Raw genomic sequence first — 21,511 nt, forward strand, 5'->3', positions numbered from 1 at the left:
TGCCCAGGAAGTGAGTTCTATGGGAAACTGGTGGCAGCCCAGTGGCAGGGTGTGCTATCTCCCTCAGGAACCTCAGCACCTCCCTCCCAAAGCAAGCAGAGTGCTGGTACATTGATGCACGCCCAAAATGTGTTCATTAAATGCTTTTAATATCATGGCAGCAGACAGTAATACAATCAAGTCTGAGCCACACATCTCCCCGTGTCCGCAGGGACTGTGGGTACAAGCCTGGTTTTGTTTCCTTCCCAGGGAGTGATGGAGATACAGGACGCACAGCTCTGCTCACAGCCGCTCTCCAGGGGCAGCCCATGGTAATTAGTCTGTGTGTGTCACAGGTACTTTTGGTTTCCAGCCCTGCTAAGAGTGCCTGGCAGGAATACTCAAACTGCCAAGCAGAGAAACTTGGCCCAACGTGTGCCCCAAGCTCTCGTCACACAGCCTCATCCCTGCAGTTATTTGCTGTCTAAAAAGTACCTCGCTAAAGGCTGGTGCCCCTTTTCCCATAAGCAAACACCTTCTAGAAAGCAGATGAAGGATTATCCCTGTGGTCTTACGTCCTTCTTACACATTCAGATGACTCCTCCATACCTGAGGATCTCCAGCCTGAACCTCCCCTGGCACAACTTAAGGCCATCACCTCTCACCCCTCCATTGGACACACTCCAGGGCCCCAGTGCCTTTCTTGTAGTGAGGGGCCCCAAACTTGAATACAGCACCTGAGGTGCAGCTACAACTACGTTGAGATGCAGAAACCCGTCTGCACCATTACGAGGCCAGCAAAGCCCTAATACCACCATGACTCTCCCAGTACAGAGCTCTCCTTACTGACCTTGATGGGATGCAATGTCCCATCACCCTATAGTCCCACCACCACCACCGCCCTAAGGAACATGGGATGAAGGCTGGGAGGAGGATGAGGAACAGCAGTCCAGCATCCTTACTGTTAGCTCTATAGATTCAGATTGCCTCAGAGCAGCTCAGGTGAAGCAGCCCAGTGCCACTCAGTCCCCATCCAGTAATAAGTGCTTCACTCTGGTGCTGCAGGGAACCTCACAAACCTGCACACCTCCAGCTGCACAGCTCAGATCCTGGCAAGATGCTAATCCTGCAATAGCACAGCTGAAGTCAGGGCTATTTTCCTGCTGACTGTGAAACTGGGAGAAAAAGAAGGGGAGGAAAAAAAAATAGAGGGACGTATTGCCACGTACATCTGTCCAAATATAGCACAACCAAAGGCAGATTGGACATCAGGGCACAGCCATGTGATTAAGTCATTTTTCTGTTTGCTGAAAGCATCGAGGGGGAAAAAAAAAAGCAACAACAACCACTTAAAATGTTTTGCTGTCAACTTAATGTTCATTTGACAATTAGTTCGGAAACACGGAGTGCTTGAGAGGAAAAGCAAGCTTGAGGAAAAGTACCATTAATTCAGTGTTGGACAAAAATACTTCTTAAGAAACATAAGATGTTTCAGTCAGAAAAATCTTTGTACTTTGCAATATGAGCACAAAGACAGACTGGGATGTTACAATGCGAATGCAAAGAGCTGCAGGGCAAGGCAGCAGTTGGCACAGGGGGGTCCCTTTTTGGGTAGCCTGGTTGGGGACCCCAACTGTGAGAGCACCCCATGCTCAGCCCCATAACCACAGGCAACCCCACACAGCTCCCTGCGCATAAAGCAACCTGCAGTCAGCCTTCTGCATGGTATCCAATGGGGCTGACCACTGTGAGCATCCCCTGCCCTGCTCTCAGCTGCATGGGATGGACGGAATAACTTCTGTGCGGTGAATGGTGGCTGTGGGGTCACAGCATCCCTCCCTGCACTGCTGCGGGAGCAAAGGCACTGTACACAGAGCACGGGGTGGTGTAGGGGAACAGCAGGGAGATAAGTGCTCGCTTCTGCACACGGTACAGGAAAGGATTAGATACTTACAAATATTTTATCCGAGCTAAAGTAATTGCACCACTTGTTCTTATGAGTCAGAGCTATTTATTTTCATGCTTCAGGGCATCAGTTGATCACACCAGCTGAGGTCAGGCAGAAATTCCCATTGCTCCTGCAAGTGTTTTGCATATTGCAGGGATGTGTGTTCTCACCAGCACTGCAGCCTGGATGCTCAATCCAGGCCCCCTCTTTCTCCATGCCGGGCTCCTTAAACCCCACAACACACCGCAGCAGCATCACTGTGCACCCCCAGCAATAAAGGAGGTTATGGTGAGGTGGAGGTTGTCCTCTGCTCCCAGGTAACAGCATAGGACAAGAAGGGACAGCCTTAAGTTGTACCAGGAGAGGTTTGAGTTGGATACCAGGAAACATTTCTTCTCCTTAAGAGTGGTGATGCATTGGCACAGCTGCACTGAGGGATGTGGACAGTGGGCACCTTGGGATGGGGTTGGATCTCAGTGGTCTTTTAAAACCTTAGTGATTCTATGATGAGAACACAGGGATGAGAAGAGGCAGCGTCCCAGTGCCCAGCAGCCGGCCTGCAGGCAGCTCCACTAATTCAGGAGCATTTAACAAAGATCTCAGAAAGAAACAGCTTCCGATCAGTGCCCATCTCCAAACTCTGCTCCCTGCCTGCCAGGACACTGTCCGCCCACCATGCACCTCGAGCCATGCTTTGCTGAGCCACGTCAGTGAGTACAGCACTGCAGCACTTTAATTAAAGACAATTCCCGTTCCAGTCCCGGGGTTTGACTCACTGTCCCCTCCCCTTCCCATATCCTCTCACTCGGTCATCTCAGAGGGGAAGCCATGCAGATAAGGAGGAGTTGGAACAATTAGGTATAATGATAACACGGACACTGCTTCCATGCAGATGTCTGAACACTTCTTCAAGGGCAGGAGTGCAAAAACTGCTTGCTCTCTCCAGCGCTGACATTTCACATGTCATCAGAAAGCAGCGGGATCATTTTTCAGGAGCTTGCTTTTGTTTGTTTTGCAGATGAACAATGTCATCCCTTCCTCTCCCAAGCTCCGGCACAGATTCCTTTTCCCTTCTCAATGCAGAAAGGTGAAACCCTATAGCTCAAGGCCCCAAAATGCAGCTTTCACCCCCAGATCTGCAGCTCAGCTCAGCCAGCAAAGTCACTTCACCTCTCATCCCCCCCACCTGTCACCGGGGATCACATTCTTTTTTTCCTGACATGCTTTGTTATTCAAAGATGGAAGATTCTGTAAATGCCGAATTATTATCATCAAATTACAATACTCAGAACATTGCCTCCCTTTGGGATTCGTGCTGCAGGAGGAGAGAGCACAGCAAGGCGCTGGGAGCGGAGATGTGCCACGTTCAGCTCCCTCCAAGGGATGCTGCAGCATTCTCTCTCCTTCTCAGCTGTCCTGGAAGAGTCTCTCTGACAGATCTTCTGTTGGAGAAGGATTGAACTATATTTGAAAGATAATTTTGGAGCAAATGGGAACAGAAGTGTCAGAGTTGTCACGGTGAGAGTTCTGGAATTTCCCTTCCATTTCAGGGAGTGGGGTGAATTTAAGATGATCGGCATCTCGTGGCTTTCAGCGTGGGATGAATCCCATGCACCTCCCTGCAGGCTGCATCCCCACATCACAGCCAGACCCCAGACGTTCTCACCTATTGGGTTCTGTCCTATTTTCAGGACAGATGGCAGACAACACATGGGCAGCAGGACACCCAGACAAGGTTAATATAGCAGAAGCCATCACGCAGCCCTCCCATTCCCACCACTGGTTGCCAGCACTAAATGGGGCATCAAGGCATCCAGCATCACACTTTGGGGTACATCGCCCCAAAAGAATGTCAGCATCCACATCCTTGAAGCTTCTTAAAGTCGCAGCTCATTGATGTACAGCCAGCAGCACAGGAGTGACTGAAGGAGGGCCTGTTATCCCTCAAGCCATCAGCCCCCAAAAACCCTCCAACCAATCCCTGCTTCCCCCTGGGAGCTCTGACAGCAGGTGATACAAGGCCTTGCATGTAATTGCAGTGGGGATAGGGGGAAAAAAAAAAGCAACAGTGATGAAGGACCCCTATCACACATCACATTATTGATGTCTCTTCTCTAGAGATTGTTAGAGTTGGCTGGTGTTTTGCAGCTCAGGGCTGCAGCATGCACAGAAATGAGGGCTATGGGTGAGCCACGCTCCCACAACAGGTCGGGACTGGAAGGTGGAACAGGGAGTGGGACTTATCTGACTTTTAGGGTCCCTTCCAACTCAAGTGATTCTATGATTCCCAAAGACTATCTGGCCAAGAACACCATTGGGCATCTGAAGTAGATGGGAGAACACTCAGAAACAAAACTCCCACACCCTTGCAAGCTCCAGGGTTAAACCTGCTGGGAATGCCATGCAACCTGCTAGTTAACTCACATCTAAAAAACACCAGCCGGGCTTTCCCATGCTCTCTGTGGTCTTTGAGGGCTTCCCCTACAGACAGTGGGATGCCATAGGGCAGCTGTGCTATGGGGTGCCATGGGGAGGGCTCTCACCCCAGCACAGAGAGGAAGAAGTGCAAGGCAGCAGGCATGGAGCTCCTCCAGAGGGCGAGCAGGGATTAAATATTTATAGACTTTAATGCATTGATTTGTTAAGTCGGGAAACAGCCCTTTTAAGTGTTGCGAGTTTCAAGGCAGCTCTTCGTCAGGGTGCAGCAGAGGAGCTCAGCACAAAGACCCAAAGAAGGAAGGAGCAGGGATGAAGCCGGGCCCTTGCAGGGCCGTGGAAGAGATTTATGTCTCTTTCTAATCAAGTTTCTCCTGTCAGGGCCTTATTCTCAGGCAGTGCTTTTGCAGGAGAAAATTAAGTGCCAAAGGAGAAACAAACTCCAGTGTTTGGTGCCATGAAACAAAGACTCCAAATCCCTTCTGAACTCAACACAAGGTGATGGAGGGGAGCTGCTGCCCACGCTGCATCTCCAGCCCCATCCCAGCCCCCAAAAAACACAACAGTGAAGAATCAGCCAAACAACGTCCAGCAAAACCTCCAGGAATTCAGACACGGGAAACAATATTTCCAAGTAAAATTACCCTTCTAATTCTAATCCAGCCAGCCCAAGGGATGCCTTCACCCCTTTCCTTCCCCTATTTCTTCAGTGGAAGTATACAGTCTGAGTGGAAAACAGTGAGGAAAGCTTTGTTGGTTCCTCTCTGGCTGGCAATCATTGAGTAATCCCAACACTGCCCATACAACATCCCATAGTCCATTGATTCCATTAGCTTACTTATCAATATGAGATTAATTACTGCAGCTCAACAGGATATTCAGGTACTCCTGGTGTGGTCCAGATGCTGCGTTCTGAAGAGCTGAGATGCTCTGCTTTGCTTCAATGCATTCACCAGTCCTTGTGGTGTCACTGCCAGCTTTTAAGACACAACACAACATCTCCTCTGGGCTCGCCAACAGAATGGCAAATAAAGCCCATTCCAGGACAGCCTGATGATGCTTCCATTGGGAACCTGTGTGGTTTCCTGCATCAGCAGCCAGGAGCAAAGCTTGGAACCCACAGCACAGCCATGAGCCCCAGCCCACCCTGGGGACAGAGAGGGACAAAGCCAAGAGGGTCATCCCTTTGTAAGCAATGTCCTTGGATTTTGGGTTGTTGCTGCCAAATTTTAACAGAAAAAGAAGGAAGGGGGGAGGGGGGAAGGGGGGAATAAAGAGGAAGGAACATACAAACATGGGGAATACAAACTTGCACACATTTTGTTCCCAAATCCTCCAAATGTGACTCACTTTGCTCTATTGTGACAAACTGAAACGCCTCTGAGGAGTTCATTTCACGTCTCATCCATTCTCTGAATAATGGGAAAATCCCTCTTTGTTTCTCTAAGATATCAGCACACACTACGCACCACGTATACCCAATTCCATTAGACATAATGGAACGAGATTGTCCCAGAAGTTGTTTTCAATTGCTTGAGTGCATCCTTCATTTAGGGAAACAAGGATATATGAGCTCCTCCACCCGGACCGACTCACAGCCATCATCTGAAGCTGGAGTTGGGGCCATGTGAGGCTCTAGAATAGGACAAGGGCTGGTTCTTCCCTTCTCCCAGTGAGAGCAGCATCATCCATGTGTGCAGCTGAGGATGCTGCAGGATGCAGCGAGGTGCAGACAGGATGCAGGGAGGATGCAATAAGGATGCTGCAAGGACGCCTGTGCTTCCCCAGCCACTGCCCTATTTCCCAGCTCGGTCAGGGGCTCCCCTGGCACACGTGTCATCCTGCAGCCCATAATCACCAGTTGTACAGGGGGAGAGCTGAGGAGCCTGCAGAGACCTCAGTGCCTAACAAAATCCTGCTTATCTGCCGAGGAAAATGCATCCCTGAGGAAAGCACGTTCTAGCTGGCTGCCTGCAATTTACTTCTTGGGACAAAGGAAAGTTGGAAAGCCTCGGAGACAAAGCAGCCTATAGGCAGCCGATAACACGGCTGTGAGAGCTGAGCCCAATGCTCAGCAGCCCCTGCTGGGGCTGACTGTGGGGAGGAGGATCACAAAGATGGGCTCTACATTTTGCTTTCCATCTGACTGCTGTTCTCATACAGCCCTTCTTTCCAAAGGGAGGGATCACAGCAAAGCAAGCAGGCCCTGAAGCCTACAGGATGCTCTTCAGCACGCACACTCATTCAGAGACTTCACGGCACAGGTGCCTCACTGCAAAGCAATTCCCACCCAGCCCTTCACACCACGGACCTCAGGCATCTCCTGTTTAACAAGTTGGAGATTTCCCCCTTGGAAAAAAGGCATGCATGCTGAGTACTGCCAGAGCAACAAAAAACAAAGCTCAGTGCACAGCACCACACTCAAGCAGTTCTCCATTGAATATTTTTGTTCACTTTTACCAGCCCAAACCCTACAGGGAAGAGGAAGAGCAGTTCCTGACAGCAGCCAGACCATAGCTAAGCAGAACAAGCTACAGGCATGGGGCTGCAGGAGGAGAGAGAGGCTCTGTACAGCCTCAGGGCACCCAGGGCAGCCCCACATCCCCCTGTGTACCCTGCTGTGCTGGAGGTGCCTCCTGTCCAACCTTCCCCCACTATGGACATGGCACAGGGCTCAGCATCACCTCCCCAACGCCTCATCCCAGCTGTAGGCATGGCACAGGGCTCTGCAACACTTCCCAACTGCCTGCATGCCCCCAAAACCTATTCCCATCTCCATTCCAGCCTGCAGATGGATGAGCTAAGGGCCACACTGAATCATACTTTTTCCCTTGAGTTGGCACCCAGCCCTCCTTCTATAGCTTCTCCTGGCTCGGCTTCAACAGCAATAGGTTTTATTATTATGCCTTGCTGCCCTAATTCTCTCCACACTCAATTTTCCATTGACTTGCTGACCCTCAGTGCATCGGCTCACTCTGGGCAGACAGCATTGGTCCCCGGCCCATTGCAGGGACCTCAGTGTTTGGAACTGGGGCAGAGGAGCATCCCAGGAGGGAGGGAGCAGGCTGGGAGGAGCAGGAGGAGCACACTGGAGGCAGCTGCCTGCTGGGCAAAACACAGAGATGGAGAATGGCCCGTGATTACAATCTGGAGGGCTTCTATGCACTGAAAGGGAACTGATTCAATTGTGCCACAACTCCTGAAAGCTGTCAGCAATCAGGCGTGCTCCTACATGAACAATCATCAGAGGTGGTGAGCACAGCAAGGTATGGCCATGGGGCTCGCTCTGCAGCTGTGCATTCCTTCCTGGACCAAACAGCAGCATGGGGAGAAAAGGGGCCAGCATCCAGGGGGACAGGTTTGGCAGTGGGTGCCCGCCTGCTCCATTCTCTCCCTCCCATTCACAGAGCTCCCCATCAACCCAAAGTTGATACGTTTTAAGCTCTACAGAACTAGCACTTAAGGACAGGCAGACCAGTGAAGCTTGCTGAAATCACTAAGATGCACTACGTGCCCACTACAGGTAGAAGCCATCCCATTATCCAAGGAGATTGTAATTACCTCATCTGCCTATTTAAAGGATACTGTGACAATGTTTAAGTTGGAATGCTTTAGTTATTTGCTAAAAATTATGTGCTGGCAATCAAGTGAGAATTTAAGCTGTAATACAGTCACAGCAGTATTGCCAGTAATTTGTGTAACCAATAACAATTACTTGCAATAGATTAGCCAACACGTTTAAATATGCTTTTATACACATACACACGTATATAAAGGTACAAACTTTTCCTTCAATGGTCAGAGCCACTGTTCCTAGAATGGCCAGAGCACATCAGATCATGAAAGCAACAGCTCTGGTCTAAACAATATAGAACATTAACCCTCACTCTCAATTCCGACCTCTCTAAACTCCAAGTTTTCCTAGTGGATGCAGAAGGTGATGTCCCTATCAACTGAGAGCAACCTGTCCCAGCAGGGAGAGCTCACCTCAAGGAGACAGATGAGCAGCTGGGCCAGAAAGGGGCTATTCTGAGCCAGGGTCAGCCAACACATTAGGCAATGCAGCACAACCTGAGCAGGTCAGGGCAGCATCACTTCCATAAGGAACAATGGAGGAGAGGCACCAGGCAGCCTGGTGGTACAGGCAGCCAAGGAAAGGCTTCAGAACAGAGGAAGATGATGTAGAGGGTCTAATTTCAGCAGATTTTCGGAGAGCTTATGATAAAAGTGCTTCATAAGAGATTAAGGAAAATAAATGGCTGCCCAGTAAGAGGCACAGCCGGGCACGGATTACAGCTGGTTAAGACAGAAGGAAACAAAGAGGGTGCTTGCTAAACCGAGCAGAGGGCAGCAGGGCCATCTGCATTCAGGGGAGGCTCCATGGAGCACAGGAGGAGGTGCAGTCCGCAGCATCCTGGGGAGCTTGCTGAGCTTGTGAGAACACTGCACCCCTGTTGTCCTGCCCCATACTATGCACAACCCCCAGCAATGCACTTCCCCTACCAACACTGGAGAGACAAATCATTTCTTGAGCAATTCAAGGCCTTTTGCTGGGTTTCAGGGACCCAAGAGGGTGCCACAGCAGCACCCAATGAGCTGCTCATCTACAGCTCCCAGAGAAATCCAGGCAGAGACTGCCCAGCTTCCCCAGGGTTATATGATAAGGGAGCACTGATGGCATCAGTCAGAGCCCACAGACCCTCCTGCACCCTCTGTTTCATAGCTCTCATCCATCAGCATCTCCAGCAGCACTCAGCAACCCCACTGCTGCGCACAGGGAAGAAGCAGGGCTGAGGGATGGTGACTGATGCTCCATCCCAACAAAGATGAGATGCAGGGCCAGCACTGACTGCCTGCACAGGAAAGCCCCATCAAATGGGATTTCTCCCCCATCGGGGTTTTTTTTTCCTCCGGCACAAATGTATTTGAAAAAAAAAAGAAGATAAAGCATCTCCGGTTCGAGTGAGGTTTTATTCAGAGAAATCTGTGGCTCAGAAATAATTGCCATTTGCTGTAATTGGTGAGATGCAGGAAGGGAGTAGATACAAGTGGAGTCTGGTGCAATTTTGGGAGATTTGTTACGCTTAGCTCACTTCTATCAATTTCAGTGGCTCAGACGCTTATGACCTGTTGCTCAGCTTATTGTGAAAATGGCTTTTATTTACTGCACTTCCATTAAAAGATGAAATCCATGCATAGGGCTCACAGGGCAGAAAATCACAGTTTACGTCTCAGCTTATCTCCCTTCAGTGGCCTCGGCTCATTTTCACCCTGGCTCGCTCCCAGCTGCTATAAAAAATAATAACAAGGGGGAAAAAAAATATATTCCAAGCAGCATTTGGAGTAGCCAAGGGCTACTGCCCGCACCTATGGGATGGGGTGAGCAGAAGGCAGCTCCTGCATCACACTATTTTTGCAGCACTCCCTTCCCATATCTCCCCAGGGCTGCAGCACCAGGCGGTGCACCCAGCCATCAGCAAGGAAAGCACAAGCAGCACAGATGCAGCTCCTCGCACTCATGCTGCTTTGCAGGGTGGGCTCTGCAGTGACCTCAGGGACAGAAACACTCTTGGGGTCTTGTGCAAGGCAGCTGCATGCATCCCCACACCTCCCAAAGCAGAGTTGCTAAGGTTACCCCTCAGCATAGATCGGGAGATGCTGTGCACATGGTGGGGAGGAGGGGAACTTGAAACAATGCAGAGTGATTTTAGTACAGGAAAAGCATAGAAGTGCCCTAACTACTAATGGGACTGTGCCACCACAGCCAGACCCATCAGCCCCTGGGGGAGCTGCTGCCATCAGATGGGCAATGGGGACACCCCAGGATGCTCAGCCCATGTAACATCTCCCCCCACTCACATCTTGCTGTGCACTGAGCAGCACACACTGTTCACTCAGTCAAGGTCACCTTGTGAGTCAGCAGCAAGGGCACAATGCAGAGCCTCCCCTCTACCTTTCATGGCAGCAGAATTGGACCAGGTGGCCTTTGAGGGTCCATTCCAACTCAAAAGACTCTATGATTCCCAGTCCCAACCACATTACCAGTGCACTGTCCCACCACCCAGCCCTGCTTTGCAAACCAGTGCACCCAACTTCTCCACTCTCCCCTCCACCACTGAGGCAATACATCACCATGCTGGTACACGATGCATACTCACACGTGCGAGCAGCAGGCACAGAGAGCCCAGGGCTGCCCCATCCATCACAATGAAGACGTTGGCAACAGTGGGAGAACATCAGGACCTGCCCAGGATCCATGGCCAAGCTTTCAAGGAACAGGATAAGCACTGTTCCTGGATGGCGGTGCTGCTGGGGCGGCACTGAGCTGTTCCACAGAAGTTGAAGAGCAGCAGGAATAAAAAAGCAGCTGCAGCCAAAAATGCAAAGAGATCCCTGGAAATGAAGCATTTGCCAAGCTTCTCCCTCATGCTCCGAGGCACCCACTCATCCTCCCCGAGGGCCTGTCAGACTCGCATGGCAAAAAATATTCCCTGCACACCCACCCGAACCCAAAAGAAAGGACCCCAAAATAAACCTGGAATCCAGGACTGGCAGGAAGACAAAGTTGGGGGTGGAAGAAGAATTTTTGGTGCCTATTTTCTGATGAAGGAACTGCCTGACAGCGCTTCTGCAGCGGGCCAGGGCTCGTGGCCCTGAAACTAGCACAGCCCCCTCAGACATCATAATAGATGGCTTTTAATTACAGGGCACAGCCTCAGAGGCACAGGGTATCTGAGAGCACACAATGGAAACTAGAGCTTAACAGCAACACAAACCCATCACCCCCACAGCGATGCATTTAGGTCAAGGAAAAGAAAATGCCAAGAAGCACAGATGGGTGTCCAGCTGTGCTATCCAACCCCATCACACACCACAGATGTCATCTGCTGTCCTGCATCCCAGTGGGGTGCACCCAGGGGGATGGCATGGAGCTGTTGGGGGTCAGGTGAGGGCTGGGGTAAGGCTGTACCCCAGCACAGCTCCCAGGGCAGCAGGCCTGGAGCTCAGGGAGCACTGGGACACTACTCTTGGACATAGGAATTGGGTTTGGGTGGTGGTGCTGAATGGAGCTGGAAATTGGTATTCAGTGATCCTTATGGGTTCCTTCCAACTTCTACGGTCAAGCTGTAGGTGTCCCTATTCATTGCAGAGGTGGATGAGATGAGTTCTAAAGGTCCTTTTCAGCACAAACGATTCTAAGATCCCTAGTAGTCCCTTCCAATTTGGGGCATTCCATGACTCGATGGCCTGCAGCTCAGACAGAAAAACCAAAGCAGAGGATGTGGAGATGGAGAACTCTATAGAGAATTCTCTGGAGAAGGCTGGGAGCTGCTGGGAGTTCCCATCCCCACTCTCTGCCCCTTCTGACCCTGCACTCACAGCCAGCCCCTGCCCCAGGCAGAGCAGCCCGGGACTGCAGGAGGCCATTTCCAGCCTCCCCCCTCCACCCACAGCCCAGATGCTGTCCTTTGACTAATCCATTATGCAGATGCTTGCTAAACAGCTGTGAAAAATTTGTTTGCATTTGTCAGCTTTCAGACCAGCTTGAACCATAACAGGCCCAGCTGCTCCCACCATTCCCCAGCTCCAGGAGCACCACCAGCTCCATCACATCTTCTCGGGCCACAGATAACAGGACTGTGCTCCTACTGCAGTCCTCCCTCGGGCATAGATGGTGCTCCCTGGGCAGCTCCCCAACCCTGCAGGTATCAGGATGGATTTGGAAGAAGCAGAGCAGGCTGACCAACACACTCCCAGCTGTCCCAGTGAAGCTGCAGCTCATTCCCCAGCATCCATGCCCTCCAGCTGCTACAGACAAGGTGAGAAGCACCATTACAAGCAGCAAAGCATTTCTTCCATCCAATCCTTCCCTCACCCAACAACAGCAAAAGAAGAATATCAACACCTCCTGCTTTGCCCTCAGGTGCCTTCAGAACCGTTTTACAGAGAGGCAATCAGAACAAGCAGTGATAACTGCAATCCCACGATAACAGGCAATGCTTGCAACTGGTGCCGCAGTCAGGGCATGGACTTCTTCACTTCCCAGCCACCCTGGGATGAGGAGCTGCTGCCCCGTGCCAGCTCCATATAGGACACAGCAATGTGGGATACCACCCCGCAGGGAGGTGACCACAGAGCTGCTGCAGTTGTGCACCATTCCTGCTGCAAGGAAGGGGAGGCTCTGCAGACCAAGGTCGGTTGAAAAATGCACCAAGGCTGAGCAGCAATACGCCAAAGAGCTGCAAGAGCCAAATGCAGGTCCCCACCAGTGGGGAACAAATACAGCTTTAGGGGAGGAGCAGTGGAGGAACACCAAAGGGTCGCTCTGCAGAGGGAGACATCTCACCTCACAGCTTTACTGCAGCATCCCCCAAAGCACCCTGCATCCTCACCTCACCCCGGGCTGCCCTGCAGGGAGCAGAGCTGCAAACAAGATTATTTTCCTGTTTTGCCTTTCAGTGACTCATTGAAACATGCTGTAAAACCCCTCAGGAGGGGCAGGTTTACAACAGCCTGCACAGCAAGCTTGGACAACAGAGACCAACTCCCCAGACACACACATTCTGGGTAGAGCATTCAATTTTGGGATGCCACAGCAAATCCCAAACCCTGCCACTGTGATTCTCAGCCCCATTCCCACATGGCACAGGACACAGCGTGCTTAAGGCACAGCCTGCTGTTCAGCAGCACGGCCAGCTGCTGCAAAAGCAAATCAAAGCCCAGGACGGTGCAAGCTGCTGTGCATCGATCCCCCACGCTGGCTGTGAGCAGCCCCTACAGGCAGCAGCTCTGACCTCCCTCCACGCTGCACAGCACACATCCTCCATCCCCCGTGCACCGGGATGCCCTTTTAATGGGTACTAACAAAGGCAAGTTCAGATTTTACAGTTTTACAGCACACATTGCAGGAGCGACACAGGATGGGAAAATGCATCCCATAAACTAACTGCTTAAACAACACGGGCTAAGTGAGCACCACTCCAAACCGAAATAGATTCGAGCTAACTTCAGCTCTTCAAGCATATGCCTCTGATGACGGCTCCTTTTAGTGCCACTTCTCCCACTTGCAATGTGGATTTTTGGGCGCTGCCACCAACGACAGCACTTCAAACTCCCACCAGCGCAGCTCTGGGGATGCCAGGAGCAGGTGTCACTTGGGAAGAGGATGCGGGGTGACAAGACGTGATCTCTGCCCCCAAAGCAACCCCTCACCCCACAGCTGAACTCTGTCCTTATGGCCAGGAGCCATTTCTCAGCACTCCAAAACTGGATCACCCACCTTCCAGGGGCCGCATGGAGGGCACGTTCCCCTCTGAACGCTTCTGCTGCCGACATCCAAAGCTGTTGAAGCCGTGCAAAAAAGTAATCCCCACCCACTCCTACTGCCCCCAGGAAGAATATTTCTTCACTGCTTTTGCATAACAAACAGCTGCACCGCTCTCCTTTGACTCTCAAGAAACTCATGCTTAGGGAAAAACAAGTGAGTGCGGCGCTGAGCTGAGACCCGACCCCAGAGAGCTCCCAGGGAGCATCTGCAGCCATCACCAATGGCACTCCATCACTTGCAGCACAGCAGGTCTGTAGAGCTCCTCTGGAACTCCTGGAGATGAAAGGTGTGCTGCAAGACGGGTGTGTTACATCCGTGGGCTTTGTTACAGCACACAGCTCCCAGCTTGGTTTTATTGCTGGAACACGAAGTTCAGCCAGAGCCTGGGGGCTGTGTGTGTGTGTGTGTGTGACAAAGCCAACTCAGCATCACCAGAGATGGGGATGCAGCACCCAGTGGGCTGCCTGAGCAGATGAGACTGATGCCACCCACCCCGCAGCCTTCAGGCTGTCTCCTTGTTCCAAATGCACCTGTCAGGTCCCCAAAATGCTGTGAGCAGTTCCTCTGCAGCATCCCTCCTCATCAGCTTCAGAGCCTCATACCCCATTGCAAAGTGACACCAGCAGGAGTGCTGCAGAGAAACCCAGGGATAAACCCCCCCAGGCAGCACGGAGCTTAAACTCCTCCAGTTTACACAGCAGAGAGGTACAGAAGATGAGAAAGAACTATGATTGGAGCACGTACCATGTCCCACCAAGAGATAAGGAAAGGGAAAAAGAACATGACCAAAAGACAGCAATACAGCTGAGTTCTTGCATGGATGTCCTCAGGGACTGCCAGCCCACCAACACCATATAAAGAAAAGTCCCAGATCCCAAAACCAGTGGCCGCTGCTCCCTGTCCCTACCAGAACAGCTCTCCCGAACGTGCCTAGGAGCAACCCCATCAGCCCCGTAATCTTCCTAAACACAGCAGTTACCAGGTGACTGGGAAATCTCTTTTACTGCTGATGCTGCTAATGGAAAATTTCTCCCCTTTCTCCGCTGCTTTCAAAGCCAGTCTGGTTTCATGCAGACTTTGTCTTGCACGGAGACAGCGGAGCTGGAGGCACAGAGGGAGGGGTGTAAGACTGGCAGGGAGCTGGTAATGAGAAACACAGGGACTTGTGCCTCCCCACCAGCCCCTGTCTGCTCCTATCTGCCCCATCTCCTTGCCAGAAAGCTCTGCCCAGCAGAGCAGACGCAGGAAGCCTCGATCGCTGCTCAACCCCTCCGCATACCATTCTGCTTCTTCAATACCATTAAGTGTCTCCATACTGTCTGGACACTGGAAACCTTAACCAAATTAGCCGGGACCCGAGCAGCAGCACAAGCATTCAATTCTTTTAAGTGGCACCACTTCTTCAGCCAGTTACACACAGACAGATCCCTGCCCAATGCCGGCACAGCGAGGAGGGCTGGTCGAGGTATCCCATTGCAGGAGCTGCACCGCAGGGACAGTGTTGTCAATGAAAGGCTTCAACCAAAGCATTTCTATTTCCACCCCTTTTGCCTCCAGCTCCTGCCTGCCCCCACACTCCAACAGGCATTTTGCTGTGCTGGGAGGTGCTTCTCCAGCCACCTGTGACTGCTAACATATGTGCCAGCAGCATGAGATCAGCCCCTCACTGCTCCCACAGGTGACATCAATCTGTCTTCATCCTGGCTCACACAGCCCTGTGCCTGCACTCCTTACCCTTGCACCAGCACAGCCCCGCTGCTCAGGGGGGTTCCAGCAGCAGCACCCCATCGCTATGGCAGCCCTGAGGCTTGTTGGTCAGCCAACCCAGCTTCACAGCCATACCCAGGGCTTAGAAAGGCATTGCATTGCATTTTGGAGGCAGTGCCCCCCTGCACTGAGCACAGGCTGCTCTGGAGGACACTCCCCCCCCCCCCCCCCTCCAAACCCCAGTGCACACAGAGAAACCTCATTCTGGACAAAAGCACACTCCTCCCTGCACTAACAAAGCTCACTCCTGGCACACTGACATCCCAAACCCCACTGGTGCCATGGGGAGCAGGGGATCCCAGCACAGCCTTCCAGCCGCCAGCCCTGCCGCGCAGCGCTGCCTGCCTTTGCTATAGTTAATCTTCTGTTGCCACTAGCTGGTCAACACGGGTACTCTTGGAAAGCAGCAATTCCCCAAGTACAGCTTCCACTACAGATTCCAGTTTGAGCTGGGAACGTCTCTCCTGGAGATGAAACCAAACCGATGCAAGCCCACCTGACCATGCTGGATGTGCCACATCTGACTGAGTGCTTTGGGGTCAGCATTCATCTCAAGGCTGACCCACCCCAACAAACACCTCTGTGTCCACAGCCCTCTGGGTGCTATCAGAGTGCTCACCCCCCCTGCATCCACTGCAAAAGGACCTCAAAGCCCAGGACCTCCTCCCAGAGCTCACAGGGATAAATGCAACCGCAGCATTCAGTACCACTGCAGTGCCACTGCCATCCCCAGGTTGTCCCCATCTATGCAGATCTGACCTAAACCTCAGGTAGTGCAATATAGAGGAAATAAAAAATAGCACCTCAATGACCAAACCTCTGCCCAGCAGGGCGAGCACCTGGAGGACCTGCCGTCCTTTAAAGCAGCACCAAAAAGCTCCATTCCCAGCAGGGTTCCAGGCAGCTCTCAGCCTCCCCACCTGCTCCACAAAACCCGCAGCTGTTGACAAATGCAAAAGGCAGCAAAACCCTGCTCACGTCTGCTCAAAAGGGGGGGGGAAAAAAAAGAGAAAAGCAGTAAATTCAAACAATCTACAGGGAACTAAGTGCTTTCCATTATTTTAATGCATTCTTATCCCAGAGAAAAAGAGAACTTCCAAGATGGCTTCGAGAAAAGTTCGGAGAGAAAAAGAGAAGTGCTGGAGGAGCTGCGTGGCTCCAGGATGGGGATACCTGCACTGGGATGGATGCAGGTGGATGGGCTGCAGGTGATGCACAGCACCACTGCAACAGCCCCAGGTATGGCACACTGCATCCAGCAAAGCCATAGTAAACCATAGTAGTAAGCCATCCTTACGTAAGCCACTATCAGCTAAGAGCAGCAAACGTCTGCCTGCCTCTTTCCTCCCCCTATATCTGTGTGCACACAGAGCTCAGCCAAACGAGGGTGGAAGCGAACTGCTCCGCTCCCAAACTGCACTTCAGGCAGGATGCTGCTATTGCATGGTGCACGGCATGGACTGCAGCACAGCACACACCTCACACAGCCTCGTCGTGTAGGAACAAAGTCAGTGCCACGCTGCACCATTTGCTGTGTAACACCAGAAGAATGAGAGGCAGGGGGGAAAAAAATCCTACTGCAAAGCACTGGCTGTACCCAAGGTTAAGGAAAGGGCAGGAGGCTGCTTCAGGAAAGGGGATGCGCAGTAATTCATAATGCGCTGGTGGCAAAGTTACATTTGTCATTTCCTGCCATCACCGTGCTTTGCTGTGTGATTTTCAAGTAATACAAGCGTGGAGAAAAGGGAGACCCATCCTTTGTGCATCCACAGAGGGAACAAATGGCTCAGACCTGGAGAGAAGGGCCCCAAGGGCTGCACTCGGGCACTGCTGCCACAGCCAGGAGCACTGCAAGGAGGGAACAAATTTTGGGGCCACACCGGGCCTCCATCACCCCTTAAACAGGCAGCCAATGGGACAGCCCCAGGACAGAGCCACCTCCCACCCAGGAGGGCTCCTGGCTGTGCTTTGCAGCACACACTGGCTCCAAGCAGCCTTTCCCTCCACCCGTCTGCCTTTAAATCCAGCAGAAGTTTTGCACTGCTGCAGATGAGGCTCCAGCTGCAGACCCCCATCCTCCAGCAACACGAAGGGGCTCAGAACCTAGAAGAGGACAGGCCACCTCCTGCAGCCACAGCACCCAAACCAACCCATACCCATGTCAGTGCAATGCTTTGGAAGGGCTTTGGCCCCGGGATGGAGCAGGGCAGTGCAAGCAGCAGCGCTTGGCAGCTACAGAGAGAGGGCAGTACCCAACATCCACATTGCTGCACATGGACAGGATCACATTATTATCCCAAATAACTTCACTTCTGATACCACAATGCCAGCACTGAGTACGGGCTGTAGGAGAGTTCCCTACCACAGCCTCACCCACTGAGCTGCCAGCAGCCTGGGCTCAGAGGCACTGAGGAGCCTCTGTCACACTAGAAAGCAATGGGACTTCAGCCCTTACACATCTCCCTCTGTTCCAGCCTCGACACCCAGCAAACACATCCAGCAACACACACACAGACATCAGAAATTAACCATCAATGGGGACTACCAAAGAACCCGGCACAGGGAAGTATTTAAAGCAATCCCAGCTGAGTGACTGTTCTCATCTCCCCCCAGAAGCACAGTTTTCACCTCCAAGAGCCCACTTTGAGGCAGCAGCAGCTCTCAGGTCAATCCTCAACCAACGCTCAGTTTAGAAGGAGACGGAGCAGCAGGAAAAGAAACAGCACAAAACTTCACGGCCAGCAGCGGTCCTGCAAAGCACTGACCCAGAGCACAGCTAAACCTGAGCCTCAGATGCCACTCCAGGAGATGGGAAGAAACAGATTTGAGCATCCACCGCAATACACGAGATACATTGTGGGCAATGAGATACATTGTGGGCAATGATGAGGGCTTTCCCTTCCCAGGATGGCATCCCACTGAGTGCTTTCAGGCCCACAACAGCCATCCCACCGCCCCATTTAGCTGCACTAAACATCCAGGGGTCTCACATCCACAAAGTGACAGCGACAGAAACACAGATTTGCAAGAAACATGCCCCATTATTTCATAGAACACACATAACCAGCATCCTGAGCGAGGAGATGGGATGTCTCAGCCCAAGCCGTGGTCTCTGTACCAGCAGTCAGTCACAGCAATAGGATTTGTGAGACAAGATCACGTCTCGGATCTATCAAGACACATTTCTCTCCTCCAACTTGAGCTGTAACCTACACTGCACACAACGGGGTTTCTCTGCCCTCTGATACATTCAGATCAGTGCCCAGTTCACACCCAGACCCTGAAGAAACCGCATTCTAATGGGGGAATTCAAGGCAGCGAACCACAAAACTTGTCGTTACTTTTAATCACTATAAAGCAAACGTCATTCCTACTTACATTACTTGAAATAGAGCAGCTGGGCTGTGGGGGATTTTCTGAGGCACATGGCAAAGGCAGGATGGAAGAGGCTCAGTTTGAATAGTGCCACCAACTTATTTACTGGATGGATTTGCTACGAGGAGGCTTCATGGGGGGTAGGGGGGAGGGAGGCACAGCCAGGTGTTCTCCCGTTGCACCTGGAGGACGGCGGTTATTGCACGAGGGGACACACAGTGCAACCAATGCACGCAGCCCGGCTGTACCGAGCAGCAGCTCAGACACAAAGTTCAGCAGGGATTACCTTAACGTGCAGACACCAAAAAAGCAAGAAAGCTGTTGGCTAAAGAGATCAGCACAAGCCGCCGGCGCTCTGGCACAGCACACAGCCAGCACTCCACGCAGAATTCTGAGCAGCTCGCTCGGGTTGAGCGGCGCTGCTTACGGCACACAAAGGGCTGAAAGGGACCGGACCGAAGCCGGGGCATCCCCGGTACCGACACCAAAGCACGGCCATGCGACTATCTGTAGCTCAATCCCCCTTCCCCACAAAGGCTGAAACAGGGAGAAAGTCGGCAGGCGTTCACACAGCCTAACACGGGAGTTGGGCACGAAGCTGTAGAGCACCGAGACGAAGCGTTTAGAAATACGGGCTGCCGAGAAAAGAGATCCCGGCGCCGCGGTGCCTCCCCCGGGGCTGAACCCGAGTACGGGCGGCACTTGGCAGGGAGCGCTGACTCGCAGGGTTAACACGGGCAGCTCTGAGGCCCCGCTGAAATCCCTCCCCGATAGAAAAATAGCAGCGATATTTCTATAAGAAGAGAAAGAACGGAAAGCAGCGAAGCAGCGCCGGGTGCCTTTACGGGCTGTGGGCGCTACGGACAGAACCGGGCCGGGATCGGCCGTCGCTTACCGAGGGTGAAGAAGGGCAGCTCGGTGTTATCCAGATCGTCCTGCACGGCGACTCGGCCGGGCAGCTCGCTGCGAACGAAGAGCAGCAGACGGGAATCGGCGGCTGCGGGCGGCGGGGCTCCGCTCCAGCTGATGTCGTTCTCTCGGAGCACCGGCAGCGTGGACACGGTGACCGTTTTCACGCGGCACGGTCCGGGGGGTTCCCGCGACGCCGCAGCCGCCGCCGCCGCCACCACCGCACCGGGCCCGGCGAGCAGCAGCACCGCCAGCGCCAACAGCACCGGCGGAACCGGCGGCAGCGGGGCCGGAGACGCGGAGCGGCGGCGCGGCGGAGCGGCCATGCCGGGCCGGGGCGCGGGTGAACCGCGGCGAAGCGACTCGAAGCGGAGAGATGCGAGCGGAGCCGGGCGCACTGAGCCGCCCCAGCCCGCCGCCACCGCCGCCGCCCGGCTCCGCCCCCGGCTCCTCCCCCACCCCGCCCCGGCCCCGTTCGGATTCAGGCCCGTCGCCCCCCGACCCCTCTCGCCCGCCGTTACCCCCCGCAGAGATGCTCAGTTTCGCAGCTGGTTCCTTTCTCACCGTCGGTTTTTTTCTCGCTTTAAGGTTAACTCGGGCCCCGGTTCCCTCGCTACCTGTAGCAGCCTGCAGGTGGGATCCCAGGCAGTCCGATTGGCGACCGTGCTCACGGCAGGGCGATCTTTAAGGCCCCCGGAGCCCTTCTGTGATCCTGTGATTCTCCTTAGCTCTGTGCCACCCCATCATGCCCCTCCTGCCATCCCGCACCACCACTTCATCCTCTCCCATCTCCCCACGCCATCACATCCCCCTCCCATCACCACCATCCTTTGCAGACCATCCTTTTCCTACTTATCCAGCTTTTCCCTTCTACATCTGCTCAGTCTCTGGCGATGGGATGTAGCTCATTGCTGCATGTACCCACAGGCTTATCCTTCCCTATAGGATCATTCTGGCTGCAATAGGCACAGTGAGCTTTTACTCGTAATTAGCTCATTACAGGTGAACAGACATCTGTGGGCACACGGAGATGGCTCTCAGTGCTGAGCCTGGAGCAGACACATCGCTGACTTATAGCAGATTTTTGACTTGGTCTTTAACAGAAGGTGCTTCAATGGGAGCCAGAGGCCAAAATGCTGCTGAGGTCCGATCACGGGTGCCCATATCCATCCATCACACAGGTGCCCTGATGCCGTCCGAGGGCTGGATGTGTGCTTACACCAACTGCACGAGTTCCACAGCTGTGTGGCTTTGGCTCATGCTCTACCTTGATCCACAGCAGATCCAAGAGGGATGGGAGGTTGGAATTGCAGGTGGGGGGATGCTGGAACCACAGGGGTCAGCTGGGAGGCAAACCTCAGGCAATTCAATGGGGCTGAGCTTGGCCCCCAGCAGCACGAGCTGCCCACGGGTGGGCAGTGACTAACGGCAATGGGGACGGGCTGCCCACAGCAGTTGTGAGCTGATGACTCACAACAACAATTTCCAAGTGACTGCTAATCCACCTGATTTTATTTGTAGATGTACGGATAAAAGAAGATGTCAAAACCCTAACAAAGTGTGCTTAACGCTCAGGCTTATATTATTTCCACAAGCTAATTAAGATCAATTCATCATACGCCTATTGAGGCAAAACAGCCTTCCGAGGTACCTCGGTCACTGACTGTTCAAACCACAACAAGGGCAGAATGGCAGAGAGAAAATGCAGCAAACAAATAGTAGGGGCCGTGCCCTGCTCCAGCTCATAGCCCAGCAACCACAGCCCCCAT

At 52.9% G+C, this 21,511-nt stretch overlaps 1 protein-coding gene across 2 annotated transcripts in view; it reads right to left on the minus strand.

The window, feature by feature from the left end:
• The window catches only part of ASTN2 (astrotactin 2), a 237,984-nt gene extending 217,806 nt beyond the window's left edge, over nucleotides 1–20,178 (minus strand). For both annotated transcript variants that reach the window (XM_015878749.2, XM_015878748.2), the window contains exon 1: nucleotides 19,729–20,178. In XM_015878749.2, coding sequence (XP_015734235.1) covers nucleotides 19,729–20,068 — 340 coding nt within the window. In that variant the 5' untranslated portion in view covers nucleotides 20,069–20,178. The remainder of the gene's footprint in view (nucleotides 1–19,728) is intronic.
• Between the last annotated feature and the right edge of the window lie 1,333 nt (nucleotides 20,179–21,511).

The sequence above is a fragment of the Coturnix japonica genome, chromosome 17, assembly GCF_001577835.2.
Source record: "Coturnix japonica isolate 7356 chromosome 17, Coturnix japonica 2.1, whole genome shotgun sequence".
Classification (NCBI taxonomy): Eukaryota; Metazoa; Chordata; class Aves; order Galliformes; family Phasianidae; genus Coturnix; species Coturnix japonica.